This window comes from Mizuhopecten yessoensis, unplaced genomic scaffold (genome assembly GCF_002113885.1).
Source record: "Mizuhopecten yessoensis strain PY_sf001 unplaced genomic scaffold, ASM211388v2 scaffold267, whole genome shotgun sequence".
In the NCBI taxonomy this organism is placed as follows: domain Eukaryota; kingdom Metazoa; phylum Mollusca; class Bivalvia; order Pectinida; family Pectinidae; genus Mizuhopecten; species Mizuhopecten yessoensis.
Genome location: NW_018403461.1, coordinates 240,393 through 261,272, shown reverse-complemented (window position 1 = coordinate 261,272; position 20,880 = coordinate 240,393). Strand labels below are relative to the sequence as shown.

General features: G+C 37.4%; 2 protein-coding genes across 20 annotated transcripts in view; one reads left to right on the top strand and one right to left on the bottom strand.

Moving 5' to 3' along the window:
* LOC110445868 (twitchin-like) overlaps positions 1-20,880 on the bottom strand; it is a 191,456-nt gene that overhangs the window by 62,801 nt on the left and 107,775 nt on the right. For 16 of the 19 annotated variants that reach the window (XM_021490707.1, XM_021490699.1, XM_021490768.1 and 13 more), the window contains 12 exons: positions 13,789-13,927; positions 12,457-12,584; positions 11,802-11,946; positions 10,955-11,096; positions 9,890-10,020; positions 9,507-9,599; positions 8,892-9,086; positions 8,006-8,305; positions 7,318-7,469; positions 6,204-6,354; positions 5,457-5,584; positions 3,414-3,431 (listed from right to left, as the gene is read on the bottom strand). In XM_021490707.1, the coding sequence (XP_021346382.1) occupies positions 3,414-3,431; positions 5,457-5,584; positions 6,204-6,354; positions 7,318-7,469; positions 8,006-8,305; positions 8,892-9,086; positions 9,507-9,599; positions 9,890-10,020; positions 10,955-11,096; positions 11,802-11,946; positions 12,457-12,584; positions 13,789-13,927 (1,722 nt within the window). The remainder of the gene's footprint in view (positions 1-3,413; positions 3,432-5,456; positions 5,585-6,203; positions 6,355-7,317; positions 7,470-8,005; positions 8,306-8,891; positions 9,087-9,506; positions 9,600-9,889; positions 10,021-10,954; positions 11,097-11,801; positions 11,947-12,456; positions 12,585-13,788; positions 13,928-20,880) is intronic. The other 3 variants (XM_021490743.1, XM_021490810.1, XM_021490820.1) reach the window with 2 other exon arrangements.
* LOC110445956 lies at positions 14,668-19,566 on the top strand. The gene is made up of 2 exons (XM_021490862.1): positions 14,668-14,885; positions 17,053-19,566. Exons 1-2 carry the CDS (start codon positions 14,811-14,813, stop codon positions 19,525-19,527), a joined length of 2,550 nt encoding a protein of 849 aa, XP_021346537.1. The 5' UTR covers positions 14,668-14,810; the 3' UTR covers positions 19,528-19,566.

Here is a 20,880-nt window from a genome sequence, read left to right as displayed (position 1 = left end):
AGGGAATATATAATTATACCAACAAGGAAGTAACCAAGGGAGTATACAATTATAGCAACAAGGTGGTAACCAAGGAAATATGTAAATATAAAATAGCAACACGGTTGTTGTAACCAAGGGAATATATAATTATACCAACAAGGAAGTAACCAAGGGAGTATACAATTATAGCAACAAGGTGGTAACCAATGGAATACATAAATATAAAATAACAACAAGGTCCTAGCCAAGGGAATGTATAAATATAGAATGGCCACAAGGTGGTAACCAAGGAAATATGTAAATATAAAATAGCAACACGGTTGTTGTAACCAAGGGAATATATAAACATAAAGTAGCAACAAGGTTGTAACCAAAAGAATAAAGAAATATAAAATAGCAACAAGGTGGTAAACAATAGAGTATATAAATATAAAATAACAACAAGGTCCTAACCAAGGGAACATATAAATATAGAATAGCCACAATGTGGTAACCAAGGAAATATATAAATACAAAATAGCAACAAGGTTGTTGTAACCAAGGGAATATATAATTATACCAACAAGGAAGTAACCAAGGGAGTATACAATTATAGCAACAAGGTGGTAACCAAGGGTGAATACAATTTAAGCAACAAGGTGGTAACCAAGGAAATATGTAAATATAAAATAGCAACAAGGTGGTAGCCAAGGGAGTTTAGAAATATAAAATAACAAGGTTGTTGTAACCAAGGGAATATGTAAACATAAAGTAGCAACAAGGTTGTAACCAAAAGAATATAGAAATATAAAATAGCAACAATGTGGTAGCCAAGGGAGTTTAGAAATATAAAATAACAAGGTTGTTGTAACCAAGGGAATATGTAAACATAAAGTAGCAACAAGGTTGTAACCAAGGGAATATATAAACAGAAAATAGCAGCCACAAGGAGGTAACCAAGGAAATATATAAATATAAAATAGCAACAAAGTCCTAGCCAAGGGAATATATAAATATAGAATGGCCACAAGGTGGTAACCAAGGAAATATATATATATATATAATAGCAACAAGGTCCTAACCAAGGGAATATATCAATATAGAATAGCCACAAGGTGGTAACCTGGGGAATAAGGAAACATAAAATAGCAACAAGGTTGTAACCAAGGGAATATATAGTTATACCAACAAGGTGGTAACCAAGGGAGTATATAAAAATAAAATAACAACAAGTTGGTAACCAAGGGAATATATCAATATAGAATAGCCACCAGGTGGTAACCAAGGAAATATATAAATACAAAATAGCAACAAGGTTGTTGTAACCAAGGGAATATATAAACATAAAATAGAAACAAGGTGGTAACCAAGGGAGTATACAATTTCAATATAGAATAGCCACAAGGTGGTAACCAAGGAAATATATAAATATGAAATAGCAACAACGTTGTAACCAAGTTAATATATAAACATAAAATAGGAACAAGGTTGTAAATAAGGGAATGTATCAATATAAAATAGCAACAAGGTTGTAACCAAGGGAATATATAATTATACCAACAAGGTAGTAACCAAGGGAGTATACAATTATAGCAACAAGGTGGTAACCAATGGAGTATATAATTATAGCAACAAGGTGGTAACCAAGGGAATATACAATTATACCAACAAGGTGGTAACCAAGGGAGTATACAATTATAGCAACAAGGTGGTAACCAATGGAGTATATAATTATAGCAACAAGGTGGTAACCAAGGGAGTATACAATTATAGCAACAAGGTTGTAACCAATGGAGTATATAATTATAGCAACAAGGTGGTAACCAAGGGAGAATACAACAAAAGCAACAAAGTGGTAACCAAGGGAGAATACAATAAAAGCAACAAAGTGGTAACCAAGGGAGAACACAATAAAAGCAAGAATACAATAAAAGCAACAAGGTGGTAACCAAGGGAGAATATAATAAAAGCAACAAGGTGGTAACCAAGGGAGAATACAATAAAAGCAACAAGGTGGTAACCAAGGGTGAATACAATTTAAGCAACAAGGTGGTAACCAAGGAAGTATACAATTTAAGCAACAAGGTGGTAACCAAGGAAGTATACAATTTAAGCAACAAGGTGGTTACCAAGGGAGTATACAATTATAACAACAAAGTGATAATTATTTATTTATTTTCATAAATCATTGGACTTTTGGCAGAGAACAGTTTTGAGTTTGAACCAGACAACATGCTACTCTGTTGGGAAGTCATTCATTGAGGTCAACCACTTGAGCATTTGTGAAGGTCATATGTTGGATTCCTGGTATATTAGCTTAGAAATTTGTTTTCTTAGGAATATTGGTATCACTCAGGCATCGCAAACATTTAATAGAAAACATACCATATTCAACACAATAGACCCCACTTATGTTTAAAATATTTCTTTTTAAATTGTGAATACAAATTCAAGGTGAAATTTAACTTGAATGTATACTCTCTGATATCTCACTTATTGTACACTTGTACAAATTAAAGTTTTTAAAAAAAACAGAGGAAATAAAGAGCAGGGGAGATAACTGCAATGAATATGGTACGAGACACAAAACTTGTGATTTTATAAGGCACACAAGTTCCATTGTTAAATAAGTAAATAATATAATAAAGAAAAGTTCTTAGTCTTAAGTTCAAACGAGAGAAAACTGTATTGATAATAGAAAAAGAACTGTTTTGAAAAAGCATACTTCTTTAGTAGTAAAAGATATTAAACAGTTAGGTTGTCATGGGAACGATGGAGCATAATGTCTGATTGGCACTGTATAATAAGAGGCTATTTTTAAATACAATGACATTAAAATTATGAACCAATCTGAATTAGCAATGAAAAGCAAAGAAATTACCTGATCAAACTTTAAGCAGTATTTGGAGTTGTCTTTGAATCATTAGCCCGTCAAACTCAGGATTTTCCTTGATGATTATTGCTAAATTTGGTTTGTTTATTTTACTAGCAGTCTTCAGAGAACCTCATAAGAAATATGACCTTGAGTGAAAATCCTGTTTGAGAATGTAGACTGATTAGGAGATTGCCAACAGTGGGGAACAGCTAACCAGACATTAATACATCAATCCCTTAATTATCAGGAACTGTCATCCTGTCTGTATGTCTTCCTACTTCTGTGTTTATAGACAAAATCGAATAAAAAAAGATTTGTTCCACAGAATTCTCTGTGAAAATATAGTTGTTAGAATGTATTTATATATATTTGTATCGTCAGGCTGCATTGGTCTGACACTTGAGTTTTAGTGAAACATAAGAAAAAATAACGAAAATTTCAATACAATGACTGATGGAGCCAATCTTTTTTTTTCAAAACAGATTATCTAAAGACCACAGAAGGAGCACAGTACAGCATCCTATTGTTCATACTCTGGTCAGATGCATTGTCACTTTTGCAGTAACGTGTCACTCACCTTCTTCTTAAGATCAGCCTGTGTAGCAAATAATTTAATTCAAATAAAATAAAACTAAGCATCTATCTACATGAAAAAACATTCGCACCAACAAAATCAACCAAAATAAATAGCAGTTTCGCTGAAAAGGTACACATTTTCACTGAACCAATAATATACATATTTCAACATGTATCAACTTTCCTTGGATGTGATTTTGAACAAAAGATCTTGAAGAGTGAAACATGAAAAAGACACATGTTATAGATAATGTATATTTGAAGTTCAGGAATAAATAAAAATCACTCACCACAAAAACCTAACAAGTTTTAGAACTTCATGTTACCATACCATAGTATAAATATAAAGTAAATAGGGGTTTGTTAGATATCTTGTATACAAGTTTTTTACTTCAAAAGTGGTTAAGTGTGATCTTGATTAATTTTGCCTGTAGTCCAATTCATTTGATATTGAACAATAAAAGTAGTTGAAATTGAAATGAAATCTTGATTTTTGCCTGTGACCTTTGACCCTTTAGCCTTAACCAATGACCACAAAAATCTGTTCAGGTGTAGAAGTCAATGTTACCATGCTACGCTGTAAATAAAAACTAAACTTGTTCAGGGATTCCTGGCTATCTTGTACATCAGTTTTGACTTTATATGTATTAAAAACATATTCTTTGACCTTGACCTTGACCTTTGACCTTGCCTAATGACCACCAAAATCTAATCAGGTGTAGAACTTGATACTACCATACTATGGTGTAAATATGAGTTAAAATGTGTTCAGGAGTTCAGGAGATATCTTGTACACAGACTTTTTTCTATAAAAAGCATGCACACACATACACACACACTGACAAAGTAATTACTATTTAACCCCCCCCCCCCCTCCCCCCTTTAGTAGGTGGAGGTATAACTACTCTACTCTACTTATCTGGTAAATTTGCTGTATATGGGGTAGTTTTTCGTGGCAGTGTTATTTTCGCAATTTTCGCGGAAGCATTCAACAGCAAATTGAAGAACGTGGCAAATATTTCCTGCTCCAAGCAAGATTGTATGATCTGGTCAAAGCCCAGAACAAACAGTCATACAAAGTACAACCTGTAGGTCTCTTTATTGACAAATATCATCATGAATTAAAAACATTACAGATTATTAAAATTGCACTTTTTTCGAGGCAGTTTCAGTGTGACAAGGCTATTATTAGGTAACACCTATTGTTACTCGTCACACATGATTTTATTCTATTGACGTGCCTTTATATTCCTGACCGATCAGCTGTGGGTGTACCCGTGTCACATGAGAGTCACATGATAGCATCTAACCAATGTAAAAATAACAGACACTGACCAACCTGTTTTCTGCAATTTCTACACTGCACGAATATTAAATTCCTGATGAAAACGCAAAAATAACACTGCAGGAATTCAAAGCTATATCTACAGTTTATTTTGAAATGATAAAATAATAATAATAAAATAATCTACAGATCGACTAACTGTTAATATTCGATTTGAAACACATTTGTGAAATTAAAGTTCCCACTTCACAAAAAAAAAAAAAAAAGTTCAGGTCAAGTCTAATGTAGGCATTTCAACAATGTATGGTTGGTAAACAATTTATCAATTCCTAGATGAATTATTCGGAACCTGAATGGACAATCACAAGGTGGGGAACAAAAAAATTCTAAACTAAAAAACAACTTAAAGCTAAATTCAAAACAAGGCAATTATAAACCAAACTTTTACTACATTGTACTACAACTACTGTAAAACAAATCACTTCAAATCAGAATTTCAGTTAACCCCTTTCATCAATGTAGATAATAATGAACTCAACCAGATCAATGCACGGAAGAGTTTATTAAAGTTACATAGGGGTGAAAGGGTTAACATGTACACTTGTACTGAAATATTGAACTGTAAATTGAAAATTTAGTTAAGTGAATGAATGTGTGTTTCAATTTTTGGAAAAACTGACATACAATATCTAATGATCAATTCCAATTTGACAAGATATGGAATCAGCACAAAACACGATGGATGTCCTATTAACATACCAATAGCTTTCTGGTCCACTTGACTTCTGGTACTGGTTCCCCGACGTACTCCAACGCTATCGCAAACTCCTTAGGGGCCTTCACACGCACTTGCATCAGCTTGTCTTTGTCCATAATCCTAGGCTTCACTATAAACATTGAATATCAGTATGACATGTTGATTCCTACTGGCTTGGGAAGTGTCAGTGATCATATAATTTATCAAAGTTTTTATCATAAAGATACTTGACCAACGGTAAATTGGGTACATTTGTATTCCTACTTGCTTGTGAAAGTGTCAGTGATCATATAATTTATCAAAGTTTTTATCATAAAGATACTTGACCAGCGGTAAATTGGGTACATTTGTATTCCTACTTGCTTGGGAAGTGTCAGTGATCATATAATTTATCAAAGTTTTTATCATAAAGATACTTGACCAACGGTAAATTGGGTACATTTGTATTCCTTCTTGCTTGGGAAGTGTCAGTGATCATATAATTTATCAAAGTTTTTATCATAAAGATACTTGACCAGCGGTAAATTGGGTATGTCAAAATATGGGTTTGTTTGTGTTTTAATATGTCCTATGAACAATTATCGTCATTTCTAGGTTTCAAGATCAAACCTTTGGGTTTGTGTGTGGGAATACCAAGATCAGACTTCTGGGTTTGTGTGTGGGAATACCAAGATCAGACTTCTGGGTTTGTGTGTGGGAATACCAAGATCAGACTTCTGGGTTTGTGAGTGGAGCATTGACAGGATTACCTCGCCTGGCCTTGGTTGTGACTGGTGGTGACACCACACTGGGCTCAGACAAGCCTCCTTTGTTCTTGGCCATAATACGAAACTCATAATCTTTGCCCTCAACAAGACCTTCCACCGTGCCCTGGCAATCACTGCCTGGTACTTCCACACCCTGAAATAGTAGAGTCAAGAATTAACACATGTAAAAAAGTGAGAGGACAAAGGTTGTACAGGTCATGATTTTGGTAACTTTATATGTACAGTTGATCTCCTGTGTATGGCTCCCACAAAGTGTCAACTTGTCGGCCCCATACACCTCAATGACCAATACTATCTCACTACGATAGAGGCTATAGCTGCCATTTTGAATACCAAAAATTTAAAGTCTGCCTTTTATTTTAAAGGTGATCTATGAATAAAGGTACAAAAAACTACGTCCGCTTTGCATGTTTACAAACGGACATATTATGCATGTCTCCCGTATCTTTACATAATACAAACGTTTTACGTATATTTTACGAATGTATTTTTCCACGGCCATAAAACGGATGCAGCTATTTTACCTGTGTATCACTCCCAAAAAAGTATAAAAAAAGTCAGTAACAATGTTATAACTTTTACTGTTCATTATACGTATATCAAAATATATCCCTTATGTTATACACCCACAAATTTTCATCATGGTCATAAAATTTGGAATACTTGTCTCAACAGGGCTTGAAATTATCAAAGAGGACAACTCTCAGAAAAGTAAAAACCGATATTTATATCAGTGTGCAACTTCATTCATTTTTTGTTGAAATTAATTCGTTAATTTAAGAGCTACCAAAGTAAGATTTTATGGACAGATGGACAGACAGATATAGAGAGACAGACAAAGAAACAGATAAAGACAGTACACCAGTAAACCCTGAACTCATTCATCCCTGCAGACACATTTGAACCCTTCCAATTCAAATGTTGGAATAGTTCATTATGAAATTTCAGGGATGAATGAGTTAATTTTATTGTTAGGGACATAATCAAACTGACCAAATTTCTATCAAAACATATTGATTCGATATTGTTTCAGAAAATCACTCACATTTGGAAAGATAATGGGCAGAAATCATCAGCCAATCAAAAACTGCCATACCTTATCCCATTTGTCCTTTCCTTTTTCTCTCTTCTCAATGACATACTTCTCAATAGGAGCACCTCCATCGTTCTTGGGAGGAGCCCAGGCAAGCTCTACATAGTCTTTGTCATAGTCAAGAATTGATGGTTCACCAGGGGGATCAGAGGGATCTGTGGGAACAAAGTCATGATAATTAGGCTATACAGACCTGTACACATCTTCTGTTCCACCTTATCACATTATGTATTGTGTTTAACCATTAGTTAGAAATTATTAAATCATGGAGGGGTCTTCACAATGGGTTCAAGATCACTAAATCATATAGAGGTCATCACTATTGGTTCCAGATCTTAAATTATGATTCGCTTTTAGTTTGAAATCTCGAAGTCATGGAGGGGTCGTCACAGTTAGTTTATGATCTCTAAAACATGGAGTAACTGTCACTATTAGTTCGCGATCACGAAATCAGGGATGGAATGTGGCATCATTGCATGTTTAACATGAAAATGTTCAGCAGCAAATTGAAAAACTGTGGAATTTGACAAGGAATAGAAATATATAGCTTAAAATCTTGATTCACACAAATTGGGTTAGGAATATAACATCCACTAAAGTCATTATCAGGGTATTTTACATGGTTGAAGTCACTGATTATGTAAATAAGTAATAATTTATTAAATCTTAAGATGAAAATACATAGTCTTACCCCATGGATCTTTAGCAATAATCTCTCCATCAGCAGTGAGTGGCTCACTGACTCCCTGCTCGTTAACGGCTTTCACTCTGAACTGGTAGCGGTGTCCTGGTTTGAGGTCAGAAACGTCAATCTCCAGGTCCTCGGTGGTACAGACCTGCTCCCACGCGTCCTTGTCGGCATCCTTCATCTCCACAATGTAATGCTTAATGGGGCAGCCTCCGTCCTCCTTAGGGTGGTCCCAAAGGAGAGCACAGCGGTCGCAGTACACATCTACCACATCCAGAGGGCCCTGGGGACGCCCAGGTACATCTGTAAGGTAAACAGGACAGGTCTATATATGATATCAGGTACATTATACAATTATGGACTTCAGGTGAGGTCTATACCTGATTTACGAACCAGGTCTGAATAATATTCACACTGGTAATTCTACAATTTCAGATTCAATTCATGTGATATTTAATTTCAAGTAAATAAAAATCACATGTGACATCAGTCAGAAAATTAGTTAGAAATTATTGAATTATGGAGGGGTCTTCATAATGGGTTCTCATCTGAATTTGATGAGATAATTCATTTGTAAAATTGACATCATCTATAGCATCATATGGATCTGAATTGGATGAGATAATTCATTTGTAGTTGAATTCAGCAGTGTGATTTGTAACAGATTTACAGACTGGCTGGGAAATTACCTAGGGCTATTTTTAGTAGCAGTCTGTAACACTTGTCTATTTATAGATCGAGGTCTTAACACACCTTTCTATTCACCCAGATTTACAGACTCGTCACATGACGTCGCTCCTCCAATCAGGGCTGGGATTTAGCACCAGTCATATAATAAATGTAGATTTAATAATGGGCCTCTAATATAACTTTAGTTTTACTGACTTACCAAGAACCCTGACATTGATGGGGATAACCTCGGTGCCAACCTCGTTGGTGAGGGTGAGTTCGTACCCTCCTGTGTCAGTTCGTTGTGCGTTAGGGATGTTAAGCTTGGCTACTTTGTCAGCTGTCTCAATGTCAGTATCAGCCTCACTCAGACCAGTACCATCCTTCTTCCAGGACGCAAATGGTTTGGGAGTGCCTGCAGTTGTAAAGAGCATGAAAACAATTGTAAAGATTTTGGCCACGATTTTTCTTTTTGTGATATTTTGCACTAAAATGATGCATTGACACCGTTTATGATTGAGATTCTGTCTCTGGCGGCGTTCTGATGACGGACAGACCAGGTAACCGCCCCGCGTTATCAGTCTAGCGAATATGCATATTTTTAGTGCGGAAAGGAGGTCACGTGATGTGTGGCGTCACTGAGGTACCAGGATATACTATCTTATCCAACAGTGTTCAGCACAAAGGAAGCTGTCAAATCTTCACTCAGTCAAAGACAATCATAAATATAGTGAAATAGAAACAAACTATGGATTCATGCAGACTGGAAGGATGATTTGTTCAAACTGGCAATTATGAATTAGACATTAACCAGTGTATAATTAGAATGACCTACCAACAAAAGGAATAGCCATTGCAATAGTTTCTCCTCTTTTCACAACAATCTCCTCTGGGATGAATGCTGGATCCACTTTGGGTGGTTTGGGCACTGTTAATAAAAATATAATAAGCTATAATCTTTATTTTGAAAAAACACAGGTCTGAATTATAGTTTGACCCAACACAATTTTAAAGCTTTAACAATTAAACAAATTCTTAACAGGAATTTATATGAGAAAACTGTACGCAGATAATTTATTCTTCCTGATGAGTCAAAAAAACAATTCTGCAGATACTTAACAATCGGTCCTGGACCTTAGCTAAAGTGTCTATAAGCTCTAGTCTTGGCACCTTAAGGAGAACAGTTGACCTCCACACCCAATTGTAACATGCACTTACGTTCGTCCACTGTGACGTTACAACGACAGGGCCTCTCCCCGACCTGGCACGTGTACTGACCACTGTCTTCCTGCTTCAGGTTTTTGATAACCATTTTGTTTTGTTCTCCTTTCTTGGTAATCTCCACCCTCCTGTAATCAGGAAGGTAATATTTAAGCAATGAATGATTTAGCAAATGTTGTTATGGTCCTATAACACACATTGCTATTGATGACAAACTTAATAAAGCTTTATGCAAGTTTGTCATCATTAGCAATTTGTGTTGTATCACTACAGCTAATGTTGTTATGGTCCTATAACACACATTGCTATTGATGACAAACTTAATAAAGCTTTATGTAAGTTTGTCATCATTAGCAATGTGTGTTGTATCACTACAGCTAATGTTGTTTGTCTTAACACTTCATTCTTCATTCAGAAAAGAAAGAAAAAGAATCTGGAGGAACAAATTTGAGCTGTTCAAAGAAATTAGAAAGACATTTAGTTTCTTCAATGCCTAATACATAAACCTAATTAATATGGCCGATTAATGGATAACTATATTTATGACAATACACATATATTACACAATATTACAACTTCTGTCACCATATTTTGATGGCAAATTTCTATAGATTTACAGTTACTTTTGTGGCAGATTTTAATTGCACATGGAGTTACAGTTTCCTTCTAGCTTCAAGCTAGAGGGAATTTCTGTTTAGCTCAGTGGTAGAATGTCTGATGAGAAAGTCTGGGATTGTAGTTCGGATCCCCGGTGGAATCACACTACTCTCTTTCCTGTTACAAATAGTATCTGTGGCCCTCCACAGTAGCAGATGGGTTGTGGTGTTGGAGGGCGAACACATTTAAAAAGTGGGGTGTTGGGTAGTGTGGCAGATTTTAATTGTACATAGGATTACATGTACAGTTGCCTTCTAGCTACAAGCTAGAGGGGTTTTCCCTTTATCTCAGTGGTAGAGCATCCGACTAGGAACCTGGATATTGAGGGTTCGATCCCCGGTGGAAGCAAACTACTCTCTTTCCTGTAACCGTTTAAGGTGGATCTAAACAAAAAGTGTGACTTACGAGTCATCCTTGTCCACTGGTTTGCCGTTGAGAAGCCATTGTACAGGTTGGTTGTGTGGATTAGATGCTTTACATTCCAATATAAGAGTTCCCTTCTCTTTCTCTTTCTTATCCTCAAGTTTCTTGAAGAACTTGATGTCAGCTGCATTCAAATATAAAAGTACAATAACACATGTTTATTCACTATCAACATTACGAAAATATTAATTTTGCAATGGGTTTTTTTCATGATATTCAAATAAAATTTCACATATTTTTTCTATTTCTTTATTAACTGAATAATCATGATTTTGTGGAAATAAAAAATTTATTATCAGACTCTTTGATGCCCAGGGGTGTAGGATAGGGAAATTCCACGGGAGGGTTTCAAATTTGGTAAAACATGAGGCTTTGCCGAGGGTTTTGCCAAATTCAAAATCCTGGGGGTGAAATTTCCCTATCCTACACCCTTGGGCATGAAAGAGAATTTTCTCTCATTCCAACAACCAGAACAAGCTCAGAAACCATGAAAATGAGTTTGAACTGGCTACTATTTTGAAAATATCAATTTTCCCCCCGAGTTTTTTTTGACAAAAACAAATTTTCTTACATGTACGGTAAATATATCATAAAAGGTTTAATTTCATCACGTCCTCTTTTCAGCATTGCGGCATTGGACTTTTCTAAATTCTGTCACATAACATCCTTGTTGAGCCATTGTGACATCAGACACGTGAAATGGGGTGCAGGATAGACATTTCTTACACCTCTTTCCTACCCTGGACAGCTATATCTTACACACATGGAAATGAGAGATTTTTTTATTTTTTTTTAAAGCATGAAGATATGACCGACAATCTGGACTTACGTTCAATGAAGAGTTCTCCCGTTGTTTCCTTAGTCAGAACTTTACATGTGTACTTTCCACCATCCTTCATGCTACAATTTTTTATCACCAGGCGGCGCTTCATTCCATCCTTTATGATCTCGTATTTACCACCAGATGGCAACTCCTATCGTGTAATAAAGTTAGCATCTGTAAACACTCAATCTGTACAATACCATGGGTGGAAACTGATGAAATATTTTCTGAATGCAAGAAAATGGTGTGTTTTCAAAATGCTTAAATATATACAACATTTGATATAACGACCTATTTAGCTAGAATAAGCCACTCTAAAAGTACTTTACAGTACATAGATATACAATATTACATTAATCAATACAATTTTTGAGGAATTTGCAGGAGCTGCCTTATCAGGAGATAACTACTAGTCCTATGCCACTTGGCTTATATCTCCCTCTGTGTGTATGCCTGCGTGTTTGCTGGAGATGTGTTGTGTTTTAAATATTTACTTTTGATTGCATACTCAAGACTAAATCTTTTCACGTCTAATGATTCTAATTCAGGAAATCATTACATCTGTGAAAATGTATGCTATCTAAAAAGTTACTTTTACCAAAATATATATATATATTCCTAACCAGTGATATGTTACAATAATGATGACGCTGTAACTGACCTTGTCTGACTTTCCTTTATACCACTTGACCTCAGCCTCTGGGTCACTGACATCACATTCAAAGTAACACTTGTCTCTCTCCATAGCCTCGATGTCATCCAGCTTTTTCATGAAGTCCCACTCCGGTTCTAGGTAGAGTCAAAGGTTAAAATCATTGTAGGTCTGTGTCAAAGGTTGAAGGTCAGAGTCAATATCAATTGCCAAAATTTCATCATTAATCAGTTTCATTATCATAAAAGGTCAAAATTCATAAATAAAAATTCTATTTACATTGTAAACATAAATAAATTATATACAGCACAGCACAGTTACATATATAGAACATTACTGATCATGGCATGATATGTTATCGCAATAATGAGGTAATTTGTCAGTTTAGCTTAGCTTTTATGCGCAATGTATATACAACCTATCAAATCTATTACAGCAACATAGTATTATACATTTCAGCATTTTATTAAATCTCAGATTATTGATACATTACCAAATATCTGTGGAACATATTGGCATTTTCTAGGCAATTTTCTATTTTTTTTGCATATCACATGATATAATCAATTTTGAAAAATATGTCAACTATCTAAAGTTGATTATTTGTTGTCAAATATCATAAAGTTGTAGATCTACAATTTAGCTGTTAAATAGCCTAACTTTTCTAAATCATGCAAAGATTGAGTTACTGCTACTAAATTGACCAATCATATCTGTTCTAACAGCTACAACTGACCAATCACATTTGTTGTAACAAAGTGCTTTGTTAAACAGCGGTCCGATATGAGATAAATTTTGATTCGGTACAGTGTGTCCTTGAGACAGCGCAATGTACATCGTATACATAACGTAGTGGTTACAATGTGAAAAGGAGTCAATCTAAATATATGCAGCGCAAGAATCAACTAAACATCTGAAAATAAAAATAAAAATCTCCTAAGAAAACTTAAGCTTACATAAATCATGCATATATGCGGTCTGACTCGCACACGGCGGATGTACATTTGACATTCAGTTAATGAGCTAGTCTGATGACATCAACATAGACTATCGCTAGGCAGAAATCTAAGTTAGTGTTATCGCTGCAAAAACGGGGCTCTCTTTCTCTCCTAAACACATCTAAGAAATAGGGGATTTTGTTTGCGACAAAAATCTGCAATTTAAATGACAAGTTATTTTAGATATCATATATATATATATATAGTACAAAGTCAATATATTATGTGTTAAATCACAGAAATTCAGCATAACAAATTTTGTTTTGAAGTTAAATCAAAGAATTAAGATAAAAAAGATTTTGAGGAAATGAACGCCACTGGATCGTCTTTTGCGCAAGTCTACCTGTAACAGCCAATTTACAGAAGGTTGACGCGTCACCACAAGTACAGGTGTAATCGGCTTCATCGTCAGAATTTGCGTTGATGATTTTTAACATACACCTGTTCTCACGTCTCTGGATCTCCAGTTTACCAGGGGTGTACTGAAATATATAAAAAAAAAATATTCATATATTTTATTCTCACAGTCAATGAACCAGTGAAATGTTAACTGAAATCTGAAAATTGAGGTGATTTATACCATCCTACACTTTTACCTTTAATATAAACTTTATTCATTTTACAACAATCAATCTTGTTGGCCCTGGATGTTAGCACGAGGGGATCATATTGTGTGAGCCTAAACCACTTGGCCACCGTGGCCCCTAGCCTTATGATGAGTATAATTCTATAATGATAATGAAAAATATGTACACTTTAAATAATCATAATTAATATTTTATTGTTTTCTTATCTCTAAAACAAGACTGAATCCCTTTATATAAGCCTGTGATGTGTTTACAATGTTATTCAAAGGGGGCAACTGGGAGATAAACTGTAAGTGTTAATATTTTATCAGTGTTTTGGCTGAACATACAGTCAATATTGGAATTACACCATATGGAATATTTCAGTCACTCTAACAGTACATTTCATTATTTCAGAATGAAATACTATATTTGTAGTACGTCTAAATAATACGAGATTGTTTAAGCACAACTTATTGGACAATCTCAACAGCCAAGACATTTGTGAATAACAAATATATTACTGAACCATATTAATATTGTTATAGATAAATATATATCTATACATCGGGTTTCTTCTTTGTATTTTGTTTTGTACCAGACTTTAAATAATATTTGCAAAGAAATATGATCCTACGGTTGTTACAATACCAATGATGTGAAGTAAGATATAGCGTTACATGAACGCCAACCAGAATAGACCAGCTTTACAGTCCAATGGTCATCTCGCACAGCACAGGTGTATCAAACGTACAATGTACACCTGGCATTTAAATGATTGAGCTTTCGACCTGTGCCAATGTTTATAAGTACACTTATAGAGGTTAGGACGAGGGACAGGGACAAGATGGGAACCCGATTCATGGATATCGAGGTAAGGGGCAAAGTACAAGGTGATGGAGGATGATGAGGATAACTCAGGTCAGGATAAAATGTATGGCGAGGGCACAAAGGGATGAACCAGAGGTAGGGAGTTAGGGTAGGGGACACGATGAACCAGAGGTAGGGAGACAGGGGTAGGGGACACAGGAGAGGGAGATGGTGGGTGATGGGGATAACTCAGGGCAGGGGGGAAATGTATGGAGAGGGCACAAAGGGATGAACCAAAGGTAGGGAGGTAGGGAAGGGGACTCAGTAGAGGGAGACGGTGGGTGATGGGGATAACTCAGGTCAGGGGGGAAATGTATGGAGAGGGCACAAAGGGATGAACCAAAGGTAGGGAGGTAGGGAAGGGGACTCAGTAGAGGGAGACGGTGGGTGATGGGGATAACTCAGGTCAGGATAAAATGTATGGAGGGGGAGCAAAAAGGATGAACCAAAGGTAGGGAGACAGGGGTAGGGGACACAGTAGAGGGAGATGGTGGGTGATGGGGATCACTCCGGTCAGGGGGAAATGTATGGAGAGGGCACAAAGGGATGAGCCAAAGGTAGGGAGGTAGGGAAGGGGACTCAGTAGAGGGAGACGGTGGGTGATGGGGATAACTCAGGTCAGGGGGAAATGTATGGAGAGGGAGCAAAAAGGATGAACCACAGGTAGGGAGGTAGGGGACACAGTAGAGGGAGATGGTGGGTGATGGGGATAACTCAGGTCAGGGGGAAATGTATGGAGAGGGCACAAAGGGATGAACCAGAGGTAGGAAGACAGGGGTAGGGGACACAGAAGAGGGAGATGGTGGGTGATGGGGATAACTCAGGTCAGGGGGAAATGTATGGAGAGGGCACAAAGGGATGAACCAAAGGTAGGGAGGTAGGGTAGGGGACTCAGTAGAGGGAGACGGTGGGTGATGGGGATAACTCAGGTCAGGGGGAAATGTATGGAGAGGGAGCAAAAAGGATGAACCAAAGGTAGGGAGACAGGGGTAGGGGACACAGAAGAGGGAGATGGTGGGTGATGGGGATAACTCAGGTCAGGGGGAAATGTATGGAGAAGGAGCAAAAAGGGTGAACCAGAGGTAGGGAGGTAGGGGTAGGGGACACGATGAACCAGAGGTAGGGAGACAGGGGTAGGGGACTCAGTAGAGGGAGACAGTAAGGAAAAAGTCAGGAAGGAACCAAAAGTAGGAATTTGGGTAGGGGACACAGTAGAGTGAAATGGTGGGTGATGGGGATAACTCAGGTCAGGGGGAAATGTATGGAGAGAGAGCAAAAAGGATGAACCAGAGGTAGGGAGACAGGGGTAGGGGACTCAGTAGAGGGAGACAGTAAGGAAAAAGTCAGGAAGGAACCAAAGGTAGGAATTTGGGTAGGGGACACAGAAGAGTGAAATGGGAAGGAGAAAAGTCAGGAAGGAAACAATAGTAGTGAGTTACACAAATGTTGGTTTGAGCACATAAACCATGCATGAGCATGAGAACGGTTTCATGAATACTGGCCCAAGGACAAGGAGGCAGGCGGGAGAGGGCAATAAAGAGGATGATGAGGAGGGGCAGAGCTAAGGAGGAAACTAGAGGATTAGGCAGTAGTAGGAGGCAGAAAAAACAGAAGAAAGGCAAATGAACAAGTCTGGGATAGGAATGCTGGGGATATGGTACACTGTACGGGATGAGATAGAAAGGGTGTGAGGGGAGGAGTAAGAATGGTCAGTCGAGGGACTTAGAATGTAAGATTATTTCACCTCTTGTCCCACCTTCAGCAGAGTTAGTTACACTAGTGTGTATCACTGACATGTATGTTTTTTTAACATAACTGGTCTAAATTTTTATTTATTTATTGTTTTTCAATACACATTGTTCAATATTGTTTGTGAATTTATCAATTACATCGATGCTCACTCATTAACCTACAAGTCTTACAGCGACTACACATATATACTGAGTACATGAATAGTGTACATTAACGGCACATGAAACATTATTTAGGTTAACACATTTCTAAAAATAGAGACAACTGTAAAGTTGACTAATTATTTCAACAGAGCAGACATTCTGTTTATTTTATATAATTTGAAATGGTGTAATTCTGATATTGCATATTGTATGTTTTGTTAAAGAAAGCATGAAGATTGTGAAAAGAGGACAACATGTTTCGTATTGTATTTTCAGTTCCAACGGCCCAGTCATGACACAGCGAAGCAGAGGGAACACCATGACTACTTCCTACAGCCTTTTCAAGAAAATGACGACTATGACTCAGACTCTTTAGACTCAGAAGATAGCTTTGAAGACACTTTGTTTTACCCCATATTAAGTGTTCCTGGAAGTAACGGACAGAGTATCGCAGTCTGGTCACACCTAAAGTTTGAAAGCATTGCCATATTCTCGCCCAGTTCTGGTGACACCATGCAGAAGATTGTGAAGTATGCCGAGCAGAACTTATCATATCTACGAGACCAGCATAAGCTGATGCTGCTTGCTCCCGGTCAGGTGACACCTGTAGACATTAAAACGGTGTACAATGTGCGGCCCGGATCAGTCATTATGATCCTGCCAGATTCTTGTACCTTTGTCACAGTAGACATTGGTCAGATGAAGGCCAGTTTTACGCTCACTGTAGATGTGACAATGACCGTCTACAAAATCAAATCTCTAGTGAAGAAGATGAAAGGAATTCCGATAGATCGTCAAGAAATTCTTTACCGGGAGAAGGCTCTGGAGAATTCTCGCCGCTTATTAGAGTATCGAGTCATCAACAAATGTACGCTGTATGTCATGATACAGGCCCATTTTGACTTACTGGTTAACATAGAGACATTCTGGGGTAAAACCTACAGATTCTATGTAGATCCCTGCTGCACAGGTACTGACATCATATACATGGTGTTTAATCGCACATTTAGTTGTGGCGGACCAGAGGATGCTGGGATACATGAACTATATGTACCAATCCATATGCTTGTACTTCAGTACAAGGGTAGCTGTGTCAAAGCTGACTTCTGTCTGGCATATCTTGGCATACACACGGGTGAGACCCTCACCTTGACGACAGTCGGTCACCGTAGTAACCTCAATCTCCAGTCTATTTCCGTGGTGACAGAGTCAGGACAGAGGTACGGCATTACAGTGTCTCAGTATGATAGGTGGTCCATCCTTGCTTTCATGCTTCATGGTTTGACAAATGTACCAGTTGACCTTGTACGACTGTACAAGGACAATCAGCGGATGGAACTTTCCTCTGTGATTGGAGACCTACCAAACAACACGGTCATCATGATGAATATTGTGTTGACTCACATGGACACCGATCTGGTGTTTGGCATGCCTCTACGGGTGAATCTTGGAAATGGCATCATTGAGAACATTCGGGTTGCCCCAAACAAACATGTCAGGTCGGTCAAGAAGAAGTTGGAGCGACTTGGTGTGCCTAACGCCACGCAGTATGAGCTCGTGGTTGGTAAAAGGAGACTTCCCAACAAAGCATCAGTCCAACGTGTGGTGCTTGATGTCACATCCCCACTCTTTCTCCAACTCAACACATTTCCTGTTTTCGCCCACACTCCTGATGGAGTTATATACAAAACAAATACAAATACTTGCCAAACCATTGGAGAATTCAAAAAGAAAATTCAAGCAAAATCCTCACATCCCATGACATCTTGTCGTATAATAATGGCAGGAGAAGAATTAATTGGCCAGGACACAAGTAACCTTTATGAAGCCGGGGTCAATGTCAGATCGTCTCTGTTCATCAAAGCCAGTCATAGTACACACTGTTTTTTCATCATAGGAAATAACTGGATGGTGAAGGTCCGAGTTCCAGTGAGACCAACGTCTGACGACATTCGCCAGAGTGTCTGGGACACCAAGAAAGTCCCTGAGTGCAGCATTAACTGTATACTAACACTTCTTCACTGGTTCTACATGCCTCGAATGTCAGGCAAAAACACTGTTCCAGTCCAACGCCGGATAAAAAAAAGAATGCCTATTGTAAGGGAAAGTCTGATTCCAATGGGAGAAAATGAACTCGCCATGGAAACAGATTCCTTGCTTGAAAAAAGAAAAGACAAGATTCATCTATCATGTTTGTCAGCCACACATTCCGTTCATTCCAAGGAAGAGGATTTTACTTCAAGGCTAAACAACAGCACTGCAGCAAGTGGTTTTATTCACCCTAGTGTTCACCCCCAGTTTGAACCGACACAGTTCCTAGATCACAAGGATCAAAACACCACATCTCAGGACAAGAGAAAGCCACATGCGAATTATAGGAAAGATAGCAACAACTCTAATCTTATCTCCAGATCAAAGAACCCACCATGGATGGGGGAACTTCAACGTAAAAATAAAACTAACCGCCTCATCTTGTCAGACTTTGACAACAGACCAGATTATATGTTTAGCACTTCAAAAAAGAAGAAGCCTCATTTTGAGACAAGGAGCATCCCTGAACATCTACCAGACATTCTACAATGTAATCCAAACAGGCATAACCACCCCCTTCGCTACAAGGGCGTTAGCCCTCACCAAAACTCACACATCCATCGCAGGACGGGATCAGAGGGTGATGAAAGAGAGAAAGCTGTTCTCACAAGACCATTCCAGCTAGTGGACCTCAGCCCTAAACGCAAACGGCGAGTTTAATACGGGAAAAGGTCTATCAGAGGGTGAACACATTTAAAAAGGGGGGAGTAGTGTGGCAGATGCCTTCTAGCTTCGCGCTAGAGGGAATTTCCCCTTAGCTCAGTGGTAGAGTGTCCGACTAGGAACCTAGGGATCTCGGGTTCGATCTCCAGTGTAAGCAGATGTACACTATACTCTTACCTGTTTATTTTTTCACATTCAAATTAACTTTGAAAACTCATTGTTTATCTTAAAGTTATGGTCATGTGTGTATGATCCTTTTATGATCAGAAACAAGTCTATGATAGGTCTGGTGTTGAACCTTCAGTGAATAACTGGACTGTGACAACCTTCTACATATAATCATAACACTTTAACACATTCACCCCTGAAGACACACTTGAACTCTTCCAATTCAAAGGTTGGAATAGTTCCATTACAAAACTTCAGGGGTGATTGCATTAGATCTAGTTTTAACAAATAAGGGCCAAGTGTAACACATTGTATACTATCAATGTTCACACTTCATCACCTGGTCCACTGTATACCTACAGATTCTAGCTAGGATAATAAATCTGTAGGATTCGGTAATCCATTTAAATACTTCTGCTATTCCAATCACAATGGCAGTTCCTGCTTGCACAGAACTAACCACATTGTTTTGATTATCAGATTAACTCATTCACCCCTGAAGACATATTTGAACTCTTCCAATTCAATGGTTGGAATAGTTCATTATGATATTTCAGGGACGAATGAGTTAACATTAAATGATAAGAAAACTGTACCATTAAACAGATCTGTTGATTACCACTGGTAACATGATACTATATCATGCTTGGATTCTGTCTACACCTCAAAAGTCATATTTCTGTTAAATGGACAATGATATATATAAACGGGAGAATACTTTCACCAGTCGCTTAGCAAATCATTTTTCAGAGTGTATACCTACAGGGGGTCAAGCATCAGAGGTGTGTACCACCGGAGGAGGGGGAGGGTATGGGAGGGAGAGTTGCCCCATAGCTGGAAGAAAAGAATTCTACTAGGCCCTAGAAGCAATCTCTCATATTCTGGGAAATCCTTTTAGTCTGATTATTAACAAGTAAAACCTGACTTTATATGAATAATATTCTAGTTTTTTAGTTTTTGATTTAGAATTCTTCATCAACCTTTGAGATTTTTCAATGTGTATATAGAGACATAACACTTTCTTTTTTATCTTTATTTTTATGATTGATAAATAAAAAATGATTGATCATAAAAAATAAATAAATTATATGATTAAAAAAAAATCTTTAAAAATTTTAGTGTATGCTTGAGTGTACAAGCATACATATGTGTTATGCCACTGGTAACATGATACTATATCAT

What these genes read in the sequence shown, in the direction of transcription:
- LOC110445956 (XM_021490862.1), top strand. Translation starts at nt 14,811, where the DNA reads ATGTTTATAAGTACACTTATAGAGGTTAGGACGAGGGACAGGGACAAG. An exon ending in CCCGATTCATGGATATCGAG is followed by an intron (nt 14,886 to 17,052) that starts GTAAGGGGCAAA and finishes TTGTATTTTCAG; the next exon opens with TTCCAACGGCCCAGTCATGA.